Source organism: Rhinolophus sinicus, linkage group LG15 (assembly GCF_036562045.2).
Source record: "Rhinolophus sinicus isolate RSC01 linkage group LG15, ASM3656204v1, whole genome shotgun sequence".
Taxonomy (NCBI): Eukaryota; Metazoa; Chordata; class Mammalia; order Chiroptera; family Rhinolophidae; genus Rhinolophus; species Rhinolophus sinicus.
The window spans coordinates 47,592,326-47,617,217 of NC_133764.1; the positions used below are offsets into that span (position 1 = coordinate 47,592,326).

At 41.9% G+C, this 24,892-nt stretch overlaps 1 protein-coding gene and 1 long non-coding RNA gene across 5 annotated transcripts in view; one reads left to right on the forward strand and one right to left on the reverse strand.

The window, feature by feature from the left end:
- The window catches only part of LOC141568817 (uncharacterized), a 302,708-nt gene that overhangs the window by 95,377 nt on the left and 182,439 nt on the right, over positions 1-24,892 (forward strand). The window lies entirely within an intron of this gene.
- KRT39 (keratin 39) lies at positions 16,840-23,621 on the reverse strand. Its single transcript, XM_019747536.2, has 7 exons — positions 23,154-23,621; positions 21,750-21,832; positions 20,938-21,094; positions 20,146-20,307; positions 19,907-20,032; positions 18,482-18,702; positions 16,840-17,101 (listed from the first exon to the last, which is right to left on the reverse strand). Exons 1-7 carry the CDS (start codon positions 23,619-23,621, stop codon positions 16,840-16,842), a joined length of 1,479 nt encoding a protein of 492 aa, XP_019603095.2.

Genomic DNA, 24,892 nt, shown 5'->3' on the forward strand with positions numbered 1-24,892 from the left:
AAACTGGCTGCAGTGGAAGGGACTTCCATTCTTTGTTCCAAGCCACTCATTTTACAGTGGAGAAAAACTTAGGCCTATAGTGGGAGTGTGGCAGAGGACAGACGGAGGATTAGTGGCCAAGCCAGGATGGGATTCTTTCGGCCACGTGGCATTGTTATCACTGAGTTGAATCTTGACAGAGTGCAGTACAACACTTCTTCATAATGGTGACCATGCGACTTCCCAGTTTCCATAGCCCTTTGATATCCTTTATTTCATTTGCACAACTCTTGATGTAGCCAGAAAGGGTTATTGTTCCCATTTTACAGATAAAGAATCAGGGACTCATGGAGGTGAATGAGTCAGAGCTGATTTGCATGCGCAAGTAATTCAAAGTGTGAATTTTTAGATGTCACTGGCCTGGGTCTCTGTGTTTTCACTGCGTGGAAAGTCACTGCCTGCTGCCAGGCCTGCTTCCCTGCCTTCAAGATGTATTTCAAAGGTTATTTCCTTCAACATTTGTTTTCTAAATTTTCCTGCATGAGTTGGGTGCCCCTTCTATGAGGAAACCACCTCTTCTGGATCCCAAGATCTTCCAGCGGGGCAGACAGCTTGGTATCCTGACCCCACACCACCTTATACTGCGTTTGCTACACTCCTCTGGGACTGCAGGCTTCTTGAAAGTAGGGATTATGTCTTTTATCTTTCAAGCACCAAAGTCTGACTTCTTATAGGCATTTCATAAATGTGGTAACTCAATAATGAACTTTTTAGAGTCAGGATTTTAACTCAGGTCCTCTGGCACCATAAGTTCCTGCCCCCTTTAGCATGTGAGTTGTAAAATCAGAGCATAGAAAAAAGCTTCTCCCGGGGTGAACTAGCCAACCACAAAGGCAAACTCGTCCCTAATGACAAATAAAATCATTAAAGCACACTCAGCTCTGCTTGTCCGCCCTGGCGACGAAGCCTTGCAAAAGTCCCTTGGTCTTTCCTCATCTCACTGTGTGCAAGACGGAAAATTTAGTCAAGACTAAAGAAAGCCTTGGGGCTGCTCAGAGGGAGTGCCCTTTTAATGTGTTCTATGGTCCCTTCCATCTTTGGACAGGAGGAAAAAAACAAAAGGGAGCCATGATAAAAAGAGCAAACGAGGGAAACAGAGACGTGTTTAGATGTGCGGTGGCAAGCAGGGTGGATGGTTCCTGATTACTTGTTTTGGCTTGAGGTTAGGGTCGGTTTGTGTTCACGTGGGCTCAGCCTCCCAGATGAGAACATCCGTCTGTAGGGTGCACAAGAGCCAGGTGCACTTGGTTTATCATCTTTCTGATAAACCAAGACTTCATCATTAAAAGGGAATGGCTGTTTTGCAGCAGAGGTTGGGTGGGGATTGAATGAATGGGATTGCATGTGGGTGTATCAGGGATCAGAAGGGAGCCCTGTCAACAGTTAGCTGTCATTAACTGGGAGCAGTGTGTTTGTGCCTTTTAAAGACAATCGTCCCATCACTGAAATGTCCCATAGGCACCCTCTCCTTTATAGTGAGAGAAGAATGGCCCAAACAACCCCCAAGTAGATTTTTACTATGCGTGACATTTCAGGACAGATGAGTAGGAGATCTTTAGGCAAGATTGCTATGTCCTTATCCTATGATTTGGAGGGTTACATAAAAGATTAGACATTTATAGAAATAAAACAGCTTCTGCAGTGACACCATGTCCGACATTTTATAAGTGCCTCAGTTTATCAAACTGTCAAATAAAAATAAAATTTTCTCATATTTCTATTTTTCTCTAGGAAAAAGGGGCCAATAGATGGGAGGTTCAAGTTAAAAAGTATTCAGTATATCATTTCAGACCAGGAGGGGAAGGCAAGACCGCTTAAGGTTGCTTCCAAATAATATTTGTATATATTAACTAATACGCATGGAAAAATAATGACAAACACAACACACAGGCAAGAAGAGTTTCAAGATCACAGAAGGAAGTTTTCTCAAATGGTAGATCATGAGACAACTGTGTTGGAAACTCTTCTTAATCTCATTTTGAAAAGCAGGAAAGAATTAGATAAGGGTGAGGCAGACAAAACATTGTAAGTGACCACAAATGAGCAGCATTTGGGGCCTTTAGAGAAGAGTTAGGAAATTGGAACAATAGAAGGTATCAGAATAAAGAAAGCGAAAGATTTCAATTGAATGAGATCTGTATTGACAGAAATCCAAGTCAGTCTGTGTTTATTAAGGTCCTAATCTGTATTAGCATATTTCTGAGCAATTTGGGACACAGAAAACGTGGAAGATGTTTGCTGTGCAGACTGTACATCAGGCCACTGCCTCCTTAGTTATCCCAGTATTAACTGTAAGGAAGGTTAAAGGCCCAGGCTATGGCCAATTTGTCCTTAATTCCTCAATATTTCCAGTTCATGGAGGGATGTGGTAGACCCTCCATAAATGTTTGTTAACTTTGGTCATGAGAAAAATACAAGGCAGTAGTGGATTTTGTACAAGAGACTAAATGCGATAGAAATGAGATGAAAAAGAAAGATGCTTGTGGGCAAGTGTAGTTTAAAAAGATAACCTCTCCAACCAAGGGGATTCAACTGCTTTTGTGGTTGGGAAGGAGCAAGAGGTTCCAGTTAATAGAGCCAGAAAGATCGGCTGGAAAGGAAAGACAAATCCTATAGAATTTCCCAAATTCTGGATTTTGCTGATCGAATCCCTGTGGTATTTTTAACACATGCCTCTCACCCGTGTGTTTCTTGTAAGTTAGATCTAAAGGCTTTATTAGATTCAGGTTTGACGTTTTTGGCAAGAATACTTCGCAGGGAGTGTTGTGTACACTACTTGTGTTGTTCATGCCATAACAACATGTCTCACGTCTGCCTTACTTGACCATTGAGGCTTAAGCTCTTGTAGCTTCTGCGTCCATTGCGAAAATCTCCCAACTGAAAAACCAAGACAGTGATTCAACTTACGCTGAGGTTTTTTAACTTGGAATTCAGTGGATAGACTTCAGACAGTTAGTAAAATCTCTAAAACTGTTTGCAGAAATTCTATGCATGTTTATATGTTCACTCTTCTGAGGGGGGCGGTTACAGCTTTCATTAACTTTGCAAAGGAGAATACAAATTGAAAAAGTTGGGATCCATTGTTATAAAACTTTAAAGGTTCCTTTTCTCTGTTGGCCTCTAGTTACCAATAGAATGTTTAGGATTTTCATATTTTATAGGAACGTAATATTAGACTTTGGAATGAACCATACTTAACATCTGTTTGGTACTCATCATTTTATGGACAGGGAACAAAAGGAGGGAAGTACTTTCTGCAAGGGCCGATGGCCAGGTAAGTGGCAGAGCTAGGACTGGCAGCGGGATTCCGTTATATTATTGTACGGAATATATTTGGAATGGAATATTATTGTATTCCGTTATATTATTATATTATTGTACAGCTCCTTGTTCTGTGTACTTTATTATTATTTTTAAAGCCATAGAGATGATACTTTAGGTTCACTAAAGTTTTTGCAGTTGTGGGATGTTGATTCACACACATTTACAAATGGCCAGCCATGTTTAAAATGTTTCTATGACTTTTTTCTCCTACCCCCAAACTATGCATTTTGTCTCTGATTCCATTGCTGGTTAAAGTCCCTAGCCACAGATAATTAGGGTTAAAATCCTCTAATTTCATTCACGTAATTAATTATTTTATTGAGAGTCTACTTTAGAGGTGCTCTGATTCTGTGACTAGAGAGACAGTTCCTGCCTGTAAGTATCCTTCAGTCAATGGATATACATATATATTTTCAAATTCAGTACTCTGCCAGATGACACAACCTTTTATGTGAGGGTCTGTTCAGGGGTGCTTAGGAGCAGTTTCTGATCTATACACATTTATACCTTGAATATAGACGTGCCAGTTCTCAGGGAGACATGGCAGTTTAGCATTATCACCAACGGAGAAAGGCTCATTTTGGCAAGAATATTTCATAGGGAGTGTTGTGTACAGTACTTGAAATGAACCATATTGATGGAAATGAACCATATTGCCTGGTTGTCAGGATCTTGTCACCTGGTGGTGATGAAATCATCATTTCAGTGACATACTTGTCACTCAGTGCTGTGGTGTGAAGCTTGGGAAGGAGGGGTTGGCCTAGCCCATGATACTGGGAGTTGAATCTCATTTATCACCATCACCTTCAATAAAAGGAGCTGTATCTCCTCCCTTTTTCGCTTTCTTTTCCAGCTGACACCAAACCTTTCTGAGAAGGTAGTGGGAGATGTTCTAGCCAGATAACTTTGAAAGGAGCGCCAAGACAATCTGGGTTAAGCCTTTAATGTCCTTTTGTGCTACCTTTGGCACTTGGCATACCACCAGGTCTGTTGGGATGATTTTGTTCATTTAAGGCTACAGGAGAAAAGCAGATCCCCACTAGTGGGTGGGGAGTGCTAGCGAAGGACCGAAGTGATTTCACTCTTTCTTTTTCTTTTTATCATCATCTTAATCTGCAGAACATGATAGGTAATCAAATAAATCCCTTATGCAAAGACTGTTGTCGCTGATAATCCTTGAATTAATCCACACGGTAGCTTCAGTGCTCACTGGGCGTTGCTTTTTTTTTTTGCCATTTAAGGAGACATTTTGAGTAATTGGTGTGGGTTTGCTGAGACATCACGTCATGCAATCTGCTGAAATCCTGGCAGGTTTTACCTTTAGCTCATTGTGCTTCATGGGGTGGCAAGGCCAGTGTGTGGAGGGCTGTGGGAAGGTCCTGGCACCCCGGGAGTCTTCCCCACTTGACAGTTTTTGGTGCCTGAAATTCAATGATCTATTTGTTTGGTTCACCAAAATATTGCTTCCTAGTAACAAAAAGAAATACAATGTATTTGTCCGTTCGTTCATTGATTCATCTATTTATTCAACAAATATTTATTGAATACCTAGTCTAAGTGACTGGAGCATAGAGAACAAGGGGGGAAGTAGGATGAGATGGAACTTGGCGATGCACTTAGATGCTGGGCTTTCTCAACTCTGCTAAGTATTTTGATCTTCAACACATGAGCCGTGGAAAACCACAGAAGTATTTGAAGAACAAGAGTGCTGTGCCGCAATTATATTTGTGTTTTTTTAAAAAATAACCCTGGCTGCCTTGTGGAGAATACATGAGAGCAAGAGTAAATGTGTGGGGATCAGGTGGGAGGCTGTTGCACTTGTCCAGAGAAGAGAGGACGATGGTTTATTTTATATTTTCTGTAGAAGAATGATTTAGTAAAATGTGCAGGGATATTAGAGGAATAGCACAGCATCAGTTTTCTGCCATAAAGAAAAGACATTGTAATAAAATAAAATTTATTATTGATTCTTATGGCATCTGCAGTATGTGTGTGCTGCATTTGTCTCTGCAGGATGATAGAATAAACACAGTGTTTACTATGCTATCTTAAACTGTACACGTTTGATACCTGTCTTGATCAGTATGCTTTTAGACAGGAAGTAATATATTTTGCTAAAATATTCTTTTGTTCAAGACTCTAAACTTGTTTTATGGACAAGTAACTACTAATTCTTTTATAGATGAAAGAATTAAAGCAGTGAAAGGAGAAAGACTTGCCTTAGGTTGTCCAGTGAGTCAGTGGCAGAGGTGCCTGGAGCCCAGCCCCTACGGAACCCCTGACTTCATAGTTCTTTTTCTTTCATGTGTTTATGGCGACTTAATGTGCTTTATAGTATCTTTGCCAGTTTATTTCTGGGTTGCTCCTTTCTATATTTGTGGTGATGTTCTTCTCCTTACCTATTTTTCTGCTTGTCACTTGCCATGGTTTGATTTTTAGCTTGGGAAAATTAGATTTATTCCTTCCCCATTCTCTCTTTTCTTGTAGTTAGGAATCATCACTTTTTCTGTACTTTTAGTTTCAAAGACTTCACTGCCCCTTTAAAAAAAAATTGCCCTGATGATGCTGTACATTTCCGCGTCTTTGTCGCAATGTGGATTAGTGGAAAGGACTAATTAGTGGAAAGGCCTGGGTGGTTAAAGTCTTTGCCCTGGTATTGTTAGGTAGAAGTCAGAAAATATAGGAGGAGGGGGTGGGAGGGGGTCCACAGTGCCTATAAAAAAAAGCACATGACTAGCTCTGATTAACTGCCCCCAACCACGTATCTGTTTTCACAACAACAGATGATGAGAGGTGGTCTGGAGCAAGATAAGAATCTGGGTCAACACACCTCCATCTGTCTTAGGCAGTCAAGCCCTTCCATGGAAGAGCACGCACCCCCTTTTCATGCCAAATCAATGTGTAACTCCCTCACCCCACCTAGCAAACTGTAAGTCAAGGGACCGGTCTCCCCCTCGCCCTCTCTCCCTCCCCCTCCCTCTCACTCTCCCTCTCTCCCTCTCTCCCACCTGGGGTAGGCCCATTCTCTTCTCTGAGAAGTATCATTAATAAACCCTGCTTGCATACTAAGCAGCTTGCTGACCTTTGATTTTTCACTGCGTGGGCAAGAAGAAATCAAGATTCCTGTAACAGTATTAACCCACTGGGTAATCTTAACTTCTTTATCATTAAAATGGGACTAATAATAATCTTCCCTGTAATTAATAGGGCTGTTGTGGGGAGCAGATGAGTTCCTGTACATGCATGAACTGTGTAACTTGTATGTAATGTACATGCATGAGGTATGTAATCTGTGTGTCATGTACATACACAAACTATGGGATCGATACACAACGTACAAGCAAGAGTTATATAATCAGTAACCAATGTGCACACGAGAGCTCTGTGATCTGTAAACTGCAGGGTGCAAATAGGCCAGAGGATGGTGACAATTGTAATCACCCTGGTCTCTGCGGCAGCCATGACCCCACAGGTCTGGAGACAGAGGAGACCAATGAAGGTATCATTTGATAAGGGCTAAATGAAACATTCTAGCCTCAAAGACATTCTTCTGTCTCTATATGAATTAAAAATAAACATTAGTTGTAAGAGTTGATATTTTATAAATACAGTTCATGTAAAGGTCAGCCTAAATTTATGCTTGTGAATATTCTGATGCCAGTGCTGGTTATCAGTTCAAATTCTGATTCTGCCACCTGCTGCCAGCACCTCAGGCCTCAATTTCTACAAATGTACCCTGAGATTCATAATACTCACCCCTGATTGCCAGGGGTATTGTGGGAATTAGGTAATCCAGGCTTACGCATAAAGTGCTCAATGGTGCTGTCATTAAAATACATTTGTGTGTGTGTGTGTGTGTGTGTGTGTGTGTGTACATGTGTGTGTGCATGTGTGTGTGTTAGAATACTCTATTTTGGTCAGGTAAAATAAGCCTATTTCACTCTATGTTCTGACTCTGGATCAAGTTTGTTCCAAAGTTACGCATTTTTTATAGAATGCTCTAAACTTACAGAATGTATTTCAATATCCTTGGTACCTTTTAAATTCTATATAAATTATATCCCAAATATAATTTCCAATTTCTTTGTTTGGTATATTCCTACCATACTCCTACTATGTTACCTGTTTAAAGTTACTTGTATTTTAAGATTACTATTTCCACTCTGAGGAAGTTACCAGAATATTCCGTATGTGATGTGGTATTATAATAATTGGGGTTTATGTGGGTGGAGCACAGTGAACCAGGCTTACAGTTCTCCCTGAGGAAGGCTGGAATTTGTCCTGTTTCTTTCGAGCAGGTGAAAGCACTTACCAGGTGCCTTCTGTTAGATCTCACGCTCATTCTTTCCCTCCCATCTCTCTGTCTGCCTCATTTCCCACATGTATTATGATTCTCTTTCTCTCCCTCTTTGTCCTCTCCTTTCTCTCCCAGAATCAGAGGAGAGGTCAGGGAAGAGTGGCCAGAATTGTCTGGAGGGACAGAATCATTCCCGGTAGCTGTTTTTTAATATTGAGAACATAAAATGTCAATCAGGGAATAAATTCTTGCAAAGTGTATATTGGTTAAAAAAAGGAAAAGGCAGTTTTGCATGATGGTTAAAAGTGCAGTGTCTCGACCCACACAGTCCTGGGTTTGAATCTTGTCTCTGACACCAACTATCCATGTGACTCTGGTAAGTAATGAACAGCTCATACCTCAGGTTCCATGTTTGTAAAATGAGCAGTTGTGCAGAAAATGCACATAGAGAGCGGTGAACACGTAGTCTGTCCATTGGAACTCCACAGTGAATTGTTATTGTTGCTATAAAAAGATGACCCCATAAGGTTATGGAGTTTGTTTATATCTTCAAACTATTAGTTAAGCGATGAACCTTAATATGCACTATCTTTACAGCAGTTGTGTCCCTTGAGGCTGGACGTACAACCTGGAAACTTGATTGGTTGGTGGAGTTAAACACTCATGACTTTATTACTGTATATATCAATCTCCAGTTTGGGTCTTGATGTTTTATGGAGATAGAACATGAGGTGTCTCTTAAATTATAGACTTTAAATCACATTTAACAAAACATTTCACAAATGATTTGTATTGAAAAGTATAAAATTACATAAAATCAAGCCTTGTCTTGAAGATCGGGGGCAGACAGTTACCATCATCAGGGAAGGTGTGAATATTCGTCTTGTATTTACAAGCCAAGCCTGTCCCTCCTGATCGCATCGTCTGCCTGCAGCTCTGAACTCCTCTGTGGACCTTCCTCTCAGGTAGAGAGCTACCTGAACGGTGGTTTCTCTGTCACTAATTGCTGTTTACTACGTAGGCTTCTTATCATCCATGTGAAGAGGCGGTGCTATAACTGGGACGGCGGACATGAGGCCGGAAATCTGGTTCCACTGACATCGATTCTGCTCTCTTTGGGTGCGCTCCAAATGACCTCTTGGCTTATCTCAGTGGGTGGCCACAAGAGTATACATGCTTTCTTCCTTATTTTGCCTGTTTCCCCTGAATTTGCAGACATAACATGTTCTACTTTTGCTATGTAAACCGAATACATCTGATTATACTTCTGATTATTATTCCCCAACAATCTGTAGCCTGTACGCAGAGGGACCTTGGGGCGGGGTGCTTCCCATATCCTATCCTATCACCCTTCTCCTCTTAACCTTATGATGGCTCAAAACCAGAACGTCCCCTGCAGCTTCAGCAACCCGTGATTGCTGATGAAGCCACCCATCGTCTGTTGGCCACATGGGTGTCTGGCAGCCATTGTGTCAACCCTGTGCTCACCATGAGTGTGAAGAGGATTAGAAACGAGATCTGTGCTTTCCTGATGTGTCTCTAATCAAGACCTCTTGGTTTTACGTCGAGTGGCACAGAGCCATCCCATGCCAGGCCTCAAACAGTAAACTTCACGGGAACCCAGCAACCCAACTGCCGCGGTTAGAATGAGATGAGGTGGAGACGCCATCTAGTTAGGCCATCTGGCCTCCCAGGCAGAGCTGCACAAGGTGACGCTCCTCTGTGCAGTCACAGTGGTCCGTGTCTGTTCTCAGGCTGGTGGGTTCAGAAGAATCATTGTTATTAGTGCGCCAGAATCAAAGGGAGTCTCAGGAGCCAACTCTCAGGAACCTAACTCTTAAATACCAGACGAACGAGCCAGAATGCAGATTTCACTAACTGAACGTTGAGAGATGGTCCGTTCTGCAACTGTAAAGTTTCCATATGCAAATTGGAACACCTTCTTTGTTGTAGCTGAGTATTAGAGAACCTAGATTATGATAGGACGGTTGTTTGGCACAAATGGAACCGGAGGAGAAGGAGGCTGTCCCCTGAGGAGCTGCCCCGACTCTCCATGTGCTAATGTGACTGTGTTCAGCCTTGTTCCTTCCTGGGTTGGGCTGGATGTGGTGGACACTGGCTTGTTGCTTTTAGGGCTCACCTTCTTCAGAACTCCGTGACAAAAAATTTATTTCTTTATTTATGCCTTTGATTGGGCTACAGATAGTATATTGTCCAACTTGAGTTTGATTAAGGCCTGGGCATCTGGAGTACAGAAGGCATGGATTTGTTCACATTTGAACTTGACTATGTTCTAACTGTGTGACGCTGAGAAAGGCAGTTAGCCTCTGTAAGCTTTGGCTCACTGATTAGTAAAGTGGGAAGAATAATAGTATTGTAAGGTTGTTCTGAGGATCGAGTGAGGTAAGTCATGTAAAGCACTTAGCACAGTGTCTGAGGCATAATATGCAATTGATTTTTAATTGAGTAGGAGAAGCATTACTCTTCTACTTGTTGGCTGTAGGAGGCAATGGAGCTCCTGCATATATCGGGTCACTTCGATTATGTATTGGCTGGACTGTGTTAACTCTGAGAGCTTTGCGGGAGCCTTCCTGCTGTTTTCTCTACTGAGCCCATCACCTGACTCCAGGGAATGTTGGGGCCACGAGAGACAAGGGCAACAGGTATTGTACTAGAAGAAGGGCCACCAACCCTATCTGAACTCCCCAGTCTTTTCTGTTCTCCACAGAAGTGGTCCACTTTACAGTGCTGGCTTCATACTGTCCTCACGCCTCCTCCTGGGCCATCTTCTTCCTATTGGCTGCCAGAGTATAAAGGTTGATATATTATGGGGCAGTCCTTTCCAACTGAGTTCTATAACATTCTGGAAAATAGAAGTGTTGGACCTCCGTGTGGTTATCATTTCACTATGTGTATGTGCATCGAAACACCTTAAGTATATACAATTTCTATTAAAAAAATAAATAATAAAAAAGAAACGGTCTATCCTTAATCTAGTGCTTTCAGTTAGGTATCGCAATGGCTTTGCATGACTGTGCCATTGTCACCTCAAGTGAAATACTTAGTTAGCTTGAGTGTGATTGTTTGGCCAATGGAATGTAAGCCTCTCAGAGCAGCACAATGAAATCATACTTAACAATGTTACTGGGTGCCAGGCACTCTCTAAGAGCTTTATATGCATTAATTAATGCCATCATCTCAACCTTGTGAAGTAGATGTTATTAATAGCTCCTGTATTTTAAAGATGAGGAAGTGGAGATAGAGAGGTTAAATGACTTGCCCAAGGTCTCTCACCAAGAGGTGGAAGAGCTGGGAACCAGACCCAGCTGACCTAGCTTCAAGCATCGGTTTTTAATCAGCATGTGATTATGCTTCTTGACCAGAGCTGGCCAATGGTCTCTTCTGGTTTTTTTCTAATGCCTCAGTAGAGGCCCTTTGTTCTGAATTTTCATCCTAGTCTTCTTATCTCCGTCAAGTTACAGGATTTTTCTTATGTGCATGTAAGTGGTGGCCTATGGCTCAAAAGCATCACCTAAGAAAACTCTCCAAATATCATTTCTGCTTAATGCTAATTCAATTAAATAAACCTTTTCAGTGCTGCCAAATAAGGTTCCCATTTGAACTGGATGCGTGTGTTGTTCCCATGAGGCTTATGAATCATGCATGAACACACTGACCAGCTATTTCCAGCCAGCTAAATAGCCAAAGGATTCATTTCCTATAGAAGACACTTAATTACAATGTTGAAACAATGCATTCTGGGCTTGCTTGCACTGATACTAAAATGCGGCACTGTGTCATGGGTGCTGGTTGCTTCAGCCTAGAAATTCTCCCTCGCACAGATGGCGCTCTTCCTGTCTCCTCTGGGACACTTTCCTTCTCTCCCGAATTTCAATCTCTTTCTCCCTCCCTCTCATTTGGGCATTTGCTTTCAAAATGCTTTTTATTATGAAAACTTTTATTTTAAATCAAAATGAATAGAATCAGGATAAACCTGCACAGGCAATGAGTGACATGCTTTTCTCCATTGTTTGAGATAAATGGAAATTATGCAAATTAGTGATTATAACAGCATACAGCCATTAACATTTAAAGAATTTAAAGATCTTATTGATAGCATCTAATTGCCTTTAAAAGACATGGGGTGGGGGAGTTGAAGAATGTAATTTCTGTGGTCATTTCCTATTTACAGACGTAGAAGACCAGACACTAAGGTGACTAACATCAGGATTGTAAAAGAAAGATCCCTAGTTAGTACCTAGAGCCCAAACACTGGGAAGTCAAATGCTGCTGCTAAGAACTAGAACCCAAGGTCACTGCCGTATGGTCCTGGGTTGTTTCCATCAGACCCAAGTCTGCCGCTGTCTACTGTGATGGGGAATGAGAAGAAGAGAGTGCTGGATTCTGTCACTGTCTGTAGTCATGGACCAGTCCCCTTTCTCTCTGGGCCCCAGTTCTTCATCTCTGCTATGAAAAGGGCTATTAGATGCCATCAAAATACCTTTCTAATTTTCAAAGAGATAATCGCACTCCCATGTTCAGTGTGGCACTATTCACAGTAGCCAAGGGGCAGAAACCGCCTAAGTGCCTACTGTCGGATGAATGGATAAAAAGAAATGTGATGTGAGTGATAATGGGTGAAGGGGTCAAAAGGTAAAAGCATATTTTTTTAATTAAAAAAATAGAGGCTTCTTCCACTCCTTGTGGAACGTTGATTTGCACTATAAAAGAATCCGATATTGATGCACACACTCAATGGACTATTATTCAGCCTTAAAAAAGTAGGAAATCTTGCAATATACGATGACCTGGATGAAACTTGGGGACCTTCTGCTAAGTGCAATGAGCCAGTCGCAGAAGGACAATAGTGCACGATTCTAGCTTATAGGAGGAATCTAAAATAGTCAAACTCAGAAGTAGAGAATAGAGCGGTGGTTGCCAGGGGCTTGGGGGAGGGGAAAGGAAGTGTTGCTAATCAAAGGGTCTGAAGTTTCAGTTATGCAAGATGAACAAGTTCTAGAGATCTGCTGTACCACACTGGAGAGAAAAACAGTTTCTATTCTTAGAGGCTGATTATATAATGTATCACGTGCTTTTTGTGACCTTACTAAAGAAACCGAAGTGCTTACAATTCCTTTTTATTTTTGTGTGGCATTGGGCAAGTCATTCAACTTCTCTGTTAGCTTCCTCAGCTTTTAAACGGGAATATTGACAGTAGCTGCTTCATGGTAACGTTGTGAGGATTAAATGAGTCGTACTTATTACCTTATGGTTAGCCCCGCTTTATAAACAAGTGGAGAGACATGTAGAGGAGGAACTGTTTGCAAGTGTGGTCATCTATCAAGCGAGCGTCAGAACCTAAAAGAACCTCATAAACGTATCAAATCATCCGTATCTTTCAACTAAGTGGCACTTCACTTGTCAGTTAGAAAGCATTGGCTTTTAATTCAGCACACATGCTTCAACTGCGAATTTTGTTCTGGGATAAGATCCAAGAATCTGAATTTTACAAGTTTCCCAGGGGATTTAGATGTTGGTGGTTTTGGGGTCAACTAGAGCAATCCTGGTGGGAAATAATGTCAAGCGTTACCACTAATCGAACTGTTGAGGGAAAATGTGTGGGCAGCCTCTTTTGGGACTTGGAGAAATGGATGGAATTGATCCTAGAGGATGAGGAGGGAGAGGTCGTGGGCCAGGTATAGGGGTGGGGGGGGGCGGTTAATGGGCAAGAGACAAAGGGGAAGAGCGAAGCATGTTTGGAAGAGTTTGAACCAGCTAGCTTATTAAAGTGGAGTCAACCTGAAAAAAGACAAAATGTAGAGAAAATATTTCCCCAAACCTCCCTTGTTTAGAAATACAATTCTGGACCACAAAATGGGTTCTGATATCCCTACCCCTTCTGAGACAGGCTCTAGCAAACATAAAGCCATCTTGCTCCATGCAGTCAGTGCTTTGTATGATTGTGTCTGCCAGGACGGGGACTCACAGACTTCTGGGTGTCAAGTGTCTGTAATTTAGCCCAGTGGTTAGGAGCGTGAATGTGGAGTCAGAGTCCTGACTCTGTCACTGTCTAGGTCTGGGAAAGTCACTTACGCTGTCTGAGATTTGGAAGGAGAGTAACAAGAGCTGCCTCATGGGGCGGAGGATTAGAGGCTATGCATGTGACAGGCTCGGCACAGGGCCTGATGCCTGGGAAGTGCTCAGTGTCCCACCGTTATTATCATTATTGTACACTGCAGCTGTCATTATTAGTAGTAGTAGTAATAGAAATCATGGCAGTAATGGCATTATTACTCTACAGGACTGTCTCCCAAAGAGACCCATATAGGTGCTACATCTACATTAATCATGACAATATTAATAAAAATAATTAACATTTATTGACTACGTGCTGTTTTCCAGATACTCCTCTAAGTACTTTACATGCTTTAGTTTAGTTAATTCTCACAAGAATCTGCTGGTAGGTATTATAAATACACCCATTTCACAGATGCGGAAAGTGATGTTCAGAAAGGTTCAATAACCTGCTTGAGGTCTCACAGTGAAGGAGCAATGGTGGGATTTGATCTCAGGCTCCAGAGACCATGCTGTTTCCTGATTCATGGTTATGTTTTGAGCTGTGCTCAAATTATGCTTGTATTGAATCTGCCCCCTCCCCTCTCCAGTAGCCTCTTTTTTACTCTAGCTGCTGATCTATGCTGACCTATGTAGAAAAAACAAAATCAAAACCAAAAAACCTTTAACTTCCTCCTGTGGCTGCATAGGATACTGATTTAGCTTCCTGGTAAAAATCCAGACTCCGTATTGCCCTTAAAAGGTTTGACCCCTCATGTACAAGGTCCAGCAGATGGTTTTACATTCCCTCATACAGAGAAGACACTTACAGAATCTATATGCCCTAGGGATCAACCCCCCTCTTCACCATGCAGTTTATAATTTATTTGTATCATAGAAAGCATGTGGGATACTTTGTTCTGAGTGGGAGGAACATGTCCTATTTGGGGGATAAATTGACAATGGCACAGCTGTATCAGCCTGAGGTTACCCTGAGTCCATCGAGGTTCCTGAACCCTGAATCCTGTTGGAATCACAACTCAGAGCAGACCGAGCAGCTCTGACCTCTCCCCAGTTGGTTTCCCAGTCTGTGTTGATGTTGTATAGTATATACGGGGTTCACCAGGGACCAGCACTGAACCAGACACAGGAGGGGGTATGAAAAGAAATGACATATGCCTGATTTTCAATTTAGGGCGTAAACTTCCTTCTGCAGAGCACTTTACAGCTTGTAAGACCCTTTCACCTTTCATTATCCCATTTAATTCTTTCAGCTGTACTGGAGGCAGGGCCTAAGTTATGTCCCTTTTATTCAAGGTCACACACCCAAACCAGGTTGAGACTCTGTCCTAGGGTTTCTGAGTCCAAGCCCCAAGCTTTTTCCCCATTTCCATCCTTCAGTCTGAGATAGTATGCAAAGAGGTGCTATCAGGGGTAACGTGGGTATTCAGATGAGAGAGAAATTATTCATAGAGATCACCCTGGGAGTTCTGCATTCCACTTGCTTAATGTAAGTTGCTACTTGTCTGGAGGAAGTGGATTGCTGAGCTGTGAGTTAAATAATGCTTTTGTCTTTGATGTGGCCATCAGTCATCAACTGATATCTGATATATACCCTAAGACTTCAAAAATGCTTTATTGAGTAGGCTGGTTCACAGGGCAGTTTGTTCTAGTCTTCCCCTCCCCCCCCCCCACCCCCCGGCCCCGCAAAGCCAAACACTATTAAAACTCCAAAATCATGACTGGATAACTAAATTCATGGAGAAAGAATTTTAACATGAAATGATAATAACACAGTTCGGTCTAGAGCTGTGGCTAAAAATCAAGCTTATATAAAAATAACATTTGTGTAGTACTTTTCAGCATACAAAGCAGCATTACATAAATAATTTCATTTGATTTTCACCATGTCCCTATGAAGTAGGCATTATCCGCATTTAACCAACGAGGAAATTAAATGTAATGAAGGCTAAATGTTTGCCCAGGGGCACAGTTGGGAAGTGACAAGTTCAAGACTTCAGGCTTTCTGGCTCCACATTCTGTGTTTGATTTGGAATTATTTACTAAAATCTCTGGAAATGTCAAATAATTTTGTAGGGAATGACTGAAACCCTCTGCCCCTACGGTAAGAAGCTTTGATAATGGCTGGGACGGAAATGATGCCTTCTCACAGTGGGCCTGCCTTATGCTTGCAAGTAGTAATTATTCATGATTACTTTTCTGCAAAGTCTGTGAATATTAAGTCCATTTCTGTCTGGTGGATAGATTGAATCAGGCATCTTAGTTATGTTTTTCATGGTCACCCATCACAGGGAGATAGAAGAGCAGGGTTATGTCTTGAGAGTTCCAGCTACATGTCCCTTGTAAAACAATCAGAACCAAATCCCATTCCCTAAAGAACAGAAAGAGAAATAGCAAATGTTTAATGAGAGGATCCATGCTATTTCTTCACAATGCTCTAGATTCACTCACCATAACTATTCTTGGTTCTCAGTGAAAATATTTGGAGACCTAATAGTTCCCAAAGTTTTGGAAAACACAGACATCTTTAAAAATATCTTGAAGAAGGTCAAATATGTAAGAATGGGTAAACAGAGTTCAACAGGATTCAGACTCTTGACTCTCAAGGAAATGAAATCTTAAAAAGATCTTTTTCTCTATTCATGCTGTTCCCACATAAGCTTCTTCCTAATTCCAAAGAAGGAGTTAAGAAGGGAAGGTTGTAGCTTTTCACCTTCATGTGCCATGGCCAAAACCAATCCTAGAACTTGTCTGACTGGCTCTAATGAGGAACATAAGTAAATAAGACCTGAATAAACAAAAGAGAAGCCTGCCCTTCACCTGTGGGCAGTAATGTAAGTCGCCTTCCTGGGCACTTACATATCAGTGTTTGTCCTGCAGATAAATGTGAAATGTGCTTCCAGAGAATGTCAGTGATTATCACGTTGGCAGCAGAGACTTGGGAAAGGAACAGAAGGAAAGATACTCTGTCTGTCAGTGGAGACCCCCTGTAGTAGGAAGAAACTAGGTACCTGAGGGGACCGAGGAGTGCTTAAACCTTTCTGGCAGGAGCAAGCATTGGCCTCTTTCTCATGCATGAGGGTCATTTTCATCCCCTTGGCATGTTAGGTTCTGGCAGCTCTGATGATGAAGCAAGGCTGCACGTGCTCGTGAGAACGAATGACTTTCCCATCCTTAATCTCCTTGGTGATGGTGCAGATTTTGACCAGTAGTAGGGGCAGGGCTCTGCAGGCGCTGGAGGGCTCGGGTAGCCCTCGGGGGTCTGAAGAGGACGTGTGCGCTGGGGCTGTGCCTTCCATGGCTCTGGCCTTACTGGATGTGCACGTGGGAGGCTCGCATTTGGTGGCACATGGGTTACAGGGAAGCCTGGAAAAAAGCAGAATTTTACCTGTGACTGAGGGAAGGCAACAATGACTATGGAGAAAAATGGTGGGGGTTAATTTTTTAACACGGGTCACTCAAAACCAGTATTTCCAAATGCTTATTCATTCACTTTGTACTGTCGTTGGTGGAAGCAAAAGAATCCGACCAGATCCATGGGAAAGCAGCATCCTAGATTTAGAAGTGTTCGATTATGTCTGCCACTGTTACAGTCCACGCCACAGCGTATGGAAGCTATAACAGCAGGCCAGGAGTCAAAGGTGGTGGTGGAGCCCAGCTCCGTTATTTATATGGTGACCTCGGATAAGTCAGCTAGCCCTCCTGACTTTACTTTTTCATCTGCAGCATAGAACTAAACTCACAGGGTCAACCGTGACAAGGGACAAATGGAGGGGCTGATTATCTGAGGAAAGGAAGTTAATCAGATATTTGTCTTGTCAGAGAGTTAGTCACAACCCGACGGATGGCCTGAGCCCCATCTATGGAAGAGTTCTCAACGCTTCGTCAGGAAGCACCACAGTGCCTTCTGGGTGTCTACAAATGAACAGTCTTTAGAGAACTGGAGCTGCAAGCAATTAATAGTAAGAACTCTTTCATTGATGACTCCAGGCCCTTTGGTGTATTGTAGCTCCTCAAAGTGGTAGCGTGGGTTCACACTGTGCTAGAATAATGTGAACAATCAGCTGAAGGAATGCTGTGACCAGAGTTCCCTGATTATTTGAAGGGGGGGTGGGGTGGAGGTCTCCTCAACAGTTGTAACTCAGTCTGCTTTTGGAGTGTTCGTTTGGACTGGGTTGCTTCCAAGAACCCTTGTTCTGGGTCAGTTCCTTATGGGTTGGTTAGCTTATCATGTAAAAACATTACACCTTCTATTAAAAAAAGAGGCTGAAGCACGCATTTGTATATGACGCTGTTGGCAGCAAGAACAAGTGGCTGGACAGAGTTCGGGGTTTCAGCCTGAGCAGAATATTCCTCCAAAGGAAGCAGGGTTGCCTGTTCAGTCTCACAAAATTCAGACGTCCATCTCAGTGGGGAAAATCTGTAAGTCACCAGGAAGGTTCTGCTTTGGGGAAACCATTTTTATCCCTAGTAATTTTTAAAACTCTAAGAAGCTAAAAAAAACACACCAACCTATAAGGAACTGAGCTGGTGCATTGGCTCTTCAGAACAACTGAGTTCAGCTGGACTAGGTTACAGCTGTAGGTCTCCGGACGGCACAGCTTGAGAGATCGTACAGACCCTGCCATCTGAAGCTCCCGTCACTGGGAAAATCACACACAGCACTTGTCCCCATGCTGCCAATGGTAGTGTACATATGTGTATGTGTGAGCCTCTTTCTCATAAAGCTGCTTTTATTTTACGTACTTGCCATCCGAGCTCTCCAGCAGGCTGCGGTATGTGGCAATCTCACACTCCAGCCGGGACCGGACGTCCAGCAGAATCTCGTATTCTTGGTTCTGCCTTTCCAGAGCACAGCGGATCTCCGCCAGCTGAGCCTCTAGGTTATCGATCAGACACTGGATCTGGGCCACCAGGGCTGTGTAGCGGGCCTCCGTCTCCGTCAGCATGCATTCCTGGGAGTCTCTCTACCATGGAGGAGGAAAGGAGGATTTATCATGATGACTCCTTTAAGCCCAGGTCCCTTGTGAGCTGTATCATTTTCAACCGCAGTGTCCTTGGGACAGGTACTGATGGGTCTCCAAGCCCTCTTGTTACCACCTCACCAAGTGAATCCCAAACCCAAAGTATCCACTATGCTAAAGCTTGCTTCCCTCTAGCCTGTATTTTTTGCCTCCGGTTAAGTGCTTACTTATCTTCCTCTTTGTTAATCACTTGATAATCTCCTACCACACTTTCCTACCTATGAGAGAAAAAGATATTCCAACTTACTTGAGTGTTTGTACCTTAAAAAACAAATGAGTGACTTTTAGCCATAAACAATTCCTTCACTATATCAATTCCTTTATACATAAGATATGAGAGTTGAAACTTTGATGATTAAAATTCTTTCCTGCTCTATCATTCTGTAAGTTTATGGGTAATGGAATTTTAGTTTTCAATAACCTGCTATTTGCATGATTGTCCCCAATTTTTATAGATGAGAAAACCGAGGTTCAGAAGGTTAAATGGGCTGCCCACAGTCACATGACTAGCTGGTGACAAAACTCTTCAGAGTGATGGTACAATGAGGCAGAATCGGTTCTAGTTTTGGAACCTCAGTTCTGGCTCAGAGTTATTTCTTTTGTGACTTATAATGCCTTAGGATCTCAGTGTCTCCATTTATAAAACAGGTGACTTGAAACTTAATCTTGGATTTGGCTTGGGAAAAATCCCCTTAGCTCTCTGCGTCTCATCTGTAAAATTGGCTTAATAATTATTCCACCTACCTCAGAAGATTATTTTATAAATTTGATAGTTTGTAAAAATGCTTTGCATAAAATAAAATGCTCTCTTGGTGTTTCCAAAGTGTACTCCATGGATCATGATTGCCATGAGATAGTCTTTAAAAAAAGGAGTCTACAGTCAAGCGAGTTTTGGAATGCTGAATATCATGTATCCCCTTCTTGGAGACTCATGGTGTATATCAGCTTATTAAAGTCCCACCAGAAGTTTCCGTGTTTTGCCTTGGTTTAGTGCAGCATTTCCCAGGCTTACTTGACTACAGAATCCTTTTTTGGCCATAGCCCCTTTAACAAACAGAGGAGTGCAATTTGGGAATCACTGCAACACATAAGTGTTGGGGCCTCTTGCCATCACTAGTGTGCTAGGCTTGGTCAGTTTGCTGGGTACCATTCGGTGCTGGGCCTGTCGTTCAACCTCCAGAGCATTCACGGTGCGTCTCAGCTCGATGATCTCCGTCTGGCAGCACTGCTGCTGTTGAGAGCTGGTCATCACCTGCTGGTTCAGCTCCTCCATCTGAAACACAGTGAAGGGCCGTGGATATTATGAAGGAAAACATAACTTTGAATAAAGGGCCCGCGGAAATGCAATGTCACCTTTGGGGGTTTTGACTTTTCTACCTTCCCCACCTGCGTATTGAACCATTGTTCCACATCTCTGCGGTTTGTCTCCATGATGGATTCATATCGACATCTCATGTCTTGTAGAACCCGGTTTAGGTCAACAGATGGGGCAGCAGTCACTTCAATGTTGAGTCTGTCTCCAAGCTGGCTCTGTAAGGAACTGATTTCCTATAGAAAAAGAAGGTGAAGTCACTTGGTGAACACATGACCCTCTTGTGTTCTTGTTTCTGTCCGGCAGTAATAATTCAGTTTAATTGTGTCTGAAATATAGCCCACAATAAAGGGATATATGATTCATAGGTGCTATTGAGATGCTTTAAAATGACTTAAAGCTATTTCAGATATGTGTTCAAATATGTGCATCATTAAAAGGAATTTACTAGCAAGATCAGAGGTTTAAAGAATTTAGGTCATTTCCAAAGATGGGTCATGGGTGAAGCAGCATAGAGGTGGCATTTATGACAGGCCTTGGTCTCTGTGACACCAATACGGGTTTATGCCAAGATTGACTTATACCCATAGGGTAGAAATCTGTGTAGGGATGCCTATAGAAAGATGGGAAACCTGTGAGGACAATAAAGTTGGGTTGCTTCCTTCTCCTGGAAAAGCTGGAGAGGACAATGGAGGCTTCAGAGATTGTATCGTAGGCAATGGATTTGAAACACATTGCACCAGTGGTAGTAGCAGTAGGTATTATTGGGGTTGAAAAACAGAGTAGTATTTAGTAGGGACACCTTTTGTCAAGTTCAACTCAAAGGAATTGATGTTACTTGTAATGACTCTTGGGCTTTTTCTAACCTCTCCATGGTTGTTTCTGAGGCAAAGGAGCTCCTCCTTCAGAGACTGGACTCTGGCCTCCAGGTCCGCTTTGCCCAGGGTCAGTGCGTTCAGGATCTTCTGTAGGCCGTTGGCATCTGCCTCCACTAACTGGCGCAGGGACATCTCAGCTTCATACCTTTCAAAATGAGGCATGAAATGAAAGACATTACAATGTAGATGGTAGAAATCAAGCCAAGGAGAACTCCCTGCTGCATTTTCCTCTGGGCCTTTCATTTCTCTTGTGGGTTTTATTCTCCTTAGAGGTGAAACTATTTAACAAATATCACCACTTAATTATTATTCCTATATTAGTTTGCCTGAATGATGTTACATTGCTGTTCTTGAGATGAGGACGTTTATCCTCGTTCCCCTGCCCGAAGAGGCGATGCCGTGTAAGTGCAGAGAGAAATGGATTAGGACTTAGAAAGCTGGCGTCCAAGTTTCAGCTTTGTCTTGTACTAGTTGTATGTCTTTGCATAAGTAATGGAACCCCATTAAACCACAGTTTTCTTACCTTAAGTAGGGTAACAGTATATTTGCCCTGCGTATTTTACTGAACTATGGGGCGGGTAATCAGATGGGTTTATATGTTAGGAACTACAGGTACTGTATACATACATGTGAGCGGTTATTAATCTTAATCCTTTATTGATTTTGAGGGTCTTTTTTGGGTTAGCGCCAACATGGTATGGGGCAGAAGGGTTAGTGGACTTGGGGACAATCATATTGGGAATGGGTGGCATCAGATGCCGGGTGAATTCTGTCACGAATGACAGTGTGGTGGGGCTTACTTGGCTCTCAAGTCATCAGCAGCCAGTTTGGTGTTGTCAATTTGTGAGACCAGTCTGGAATTCTCAGCCTTGGTACACAAGATCTAGAATTAAGAAGTTGGAGACACTAATGAGACAAACACCAATCTCCTTCCTCAAAAACCAAGGGGCTTAATTGTGTGTTTCAGTTAACAATGGAAGGCCAGTTAGGCTTTTCTTTTCTTCCTTTTTTTTTTTTTTTTTAATTAAAATGTATTGGGGTGACAATGGTCAAGAAAACTACATAGGTTTAAAGTGTACAATTCTGACACATCATCTATATATTGCGTTATGTGTTCACTACCCAGAGTCAGTTCTTCTTCCATCATCCTCCATTGGACCCCCTTTACCCTCTTCTATCACCACCCTCTCCCCTTACCCTCTGGTAACCACTAAACTGTTGTCTGTGTCTGTGCATTTTTGTTTCTTTATTTGTTTGTCTTGTTCCTTTTTTGCCTTCAGTTTTATATGCCACATATGAGTGAACTCATGATTGGATAAAGAAGGTGTGGTACATATATACACAATGGAATAGTACTCGGCCATAAGAAAAGATGAAATAACTGCCATTTGCAACAACATGGATGGATCTGGAGATTATTATGCTAAGTGAAATAAGTCAGGCTTTTCATAGCTATGCTTAGGAAGCTTGGGAAACATTGGAAAGTCAGTTTTTGTTATTATCCTAAAAGTTCAGCAAAAATTACATCAATAAAAACTTTTGTAGATGTTTTACCATTAAAATATAAAACCCTCCCTAAATTTGCCTAACATATCACGATCCACTAGAATGTAAATGCCATGAGGGCAGGTATGTTTTTAGTTCACCAGTATGTTCTCAGAACCTAGAATAATGTCTGGTGCAGTGTTGTTGGTGCTCAGTAAATATTTGTTGAACAACTAAAACAAAATAATTCCAACACATGTAGTGGCAGCATATTACTCTGAGTGGGAAATTTAGGTTTGGTGTGGGAAGAAACTATTTAAACAATTTGGAGATGATGAAATGAGTATAAAAGGGGAAAAGTGGTGATGGTTGAAAACATGGATTAAAAATTAAACTATTTAGAAACTTATTAAGACAAAATTTGTTTTCTCAGATCCCTGTTTTCTTATTTTTGTTAAAGAAATGATAGCAATGGGTTGTTAATGCGTTTCGGTCCTGGGTTTTTGGTTACAGTAATAGCAGAGTATATCTCTGGAAAATGAAAAATTATAAAACTCTGCCTATTGCATTAAGATGACAGTTTCATTCAAGAGATTTTCTTATTCTACAAAATAATTTTTCAGCATTAAAGGAACTAAAAATATTAAAGTCTAGCAAGTGCCTATTGCTTAGAGAATGTCAATTCACAACTTGATTATACAGTTTCCCAAGAATCTTACCTTCTGCTGGAGCTCCTCAATGGTAGAATAGTAGGACAGGTAATCAGGACATATGACAGGGAGGTCTTTGTTACACGCTTCCTGGATTTTACACTCCAGTTCAGTGTTCTCTCGTTCCAGCCTCCGCACCTTTTCCAGGTAGCTAGCAAGGCGGTCATTCAAGATTTGCATGGTCCCTTTCTCGTTACTATTGATGCCTTCACCACACCAGCCACACACATCCAGAGAAGGACAGGCATTGAAGTTGTATATTAAGCAGATGGGCACAGGATGAAAGCAAAGAGGGGGCTGGCAGCTCTGGGACTGGAGAGTTCTCACAACATGGCCAGTTGATTGGCAGCTGTTGGCTTCAAGATCACCACGTTGGCAGCTGGTGTTAGAAGAGATGATCCTAAAATTTGTAATCCTAGAGCAGCTTTGGCATGGCATTGAAGAAGAAATAGTTGGGGTACAGCCCGTGGTATCCATAGTGTGTGCCCAGCTTTGGTTTATTTCAGAGTCTGCGGTGCCCCTGATCCAAAGCTCATGCTACTGAGACTGAGTCTCAATTCCAAGCCTTTTGTGGTGTTTTCCTCTTTGAACTGCTTATATAGCCTTTCCTGTAAGTGGTGTCAGAGCAGGCAGGATGTTTTCCTTTCTAATGTTTATATCAAATCCCATCCGAACATCTCATTAGTCTGCTTTTTACTTGCCTGAGAAGAGTTACCTGTGTCATAAAAATGTGCATTTAGGCTGTTACTGAGTTATTACCCATCACAACTACTACTTGTCCTTGGATTCAGAGCTTCGCATTATGTCTTCAAAAGGAAGTGCAGTCACAGTTCTAAGCATCCATTATTACGTAGGTGTGAGTGTATTGAGTTCATTAAGTCCTTCCTGACCTCCTCCCCCGGCTCGGAGCGTGACTAGGATGGAGCCATTCTTTTTTTTCCTTTCTTCTCTAGAAAAGGGAAACTATTAATATCTAATCATTATTGGTGTGAACTTGGAAGTCAGTATTTTATTTTGTTCTGCCTGATTGATTTCCACCCCCCCTCCTTGTTTTTTGGTTGGTGGTGTTCTGCCCAATTGTTTTCCCATTTTCATTGGGAGTCTGGATTACAATGTCAGTCTTAAAGAAGGCTCTTTTTTAAAGTAATTGCTGAATTCTTAGTTTAGCTTTCTAGGTAGGGTTTGATTGGCAACAAGAAAGTTCTTAAAGAAGTAAGTTACCTTTTGGCTTTTCCAAGGCCCACATTTCATAAAATGTTTAGTGCTCAGTGTTTGCTTGTGGTATGGCATTACCTAAACATTTGTGATGGTGTTGGTTTATATTTGCTGTTTAAATATGATCTATTGAAAGGTATGTGTGTTCTTTTCAGGAATACTTACTCAGCATTTTCTTAAGAAAGTTATTTGTTCTTGATCCTTTATAGGGGCTCTAAGAGAGGATAACTGCCTTGCCTTTTTCAGCTTCTAGAGGCTGCCCACATTCCTTGGCTCATGGCTCCCTTCCATCTTCAAAGCTAGCAATGGCCAGTCAAGTATTCCTCACATGCATCGCTCTGACACTGACTCTTCTGCTTCTCTCCTCCATATTTAAGAACACTTGTGATTGTATTGGTCCCACTTATATCACCTAGGATAGTCTTTCTATTTTAAAGTCAACTGATTAGCAACCTTATTTCCCCTTTGCCATGTAGCCTAACATATTAAAAGATTCTGGAATTAAGACATGAATATTTTGGGGGATGCATTGT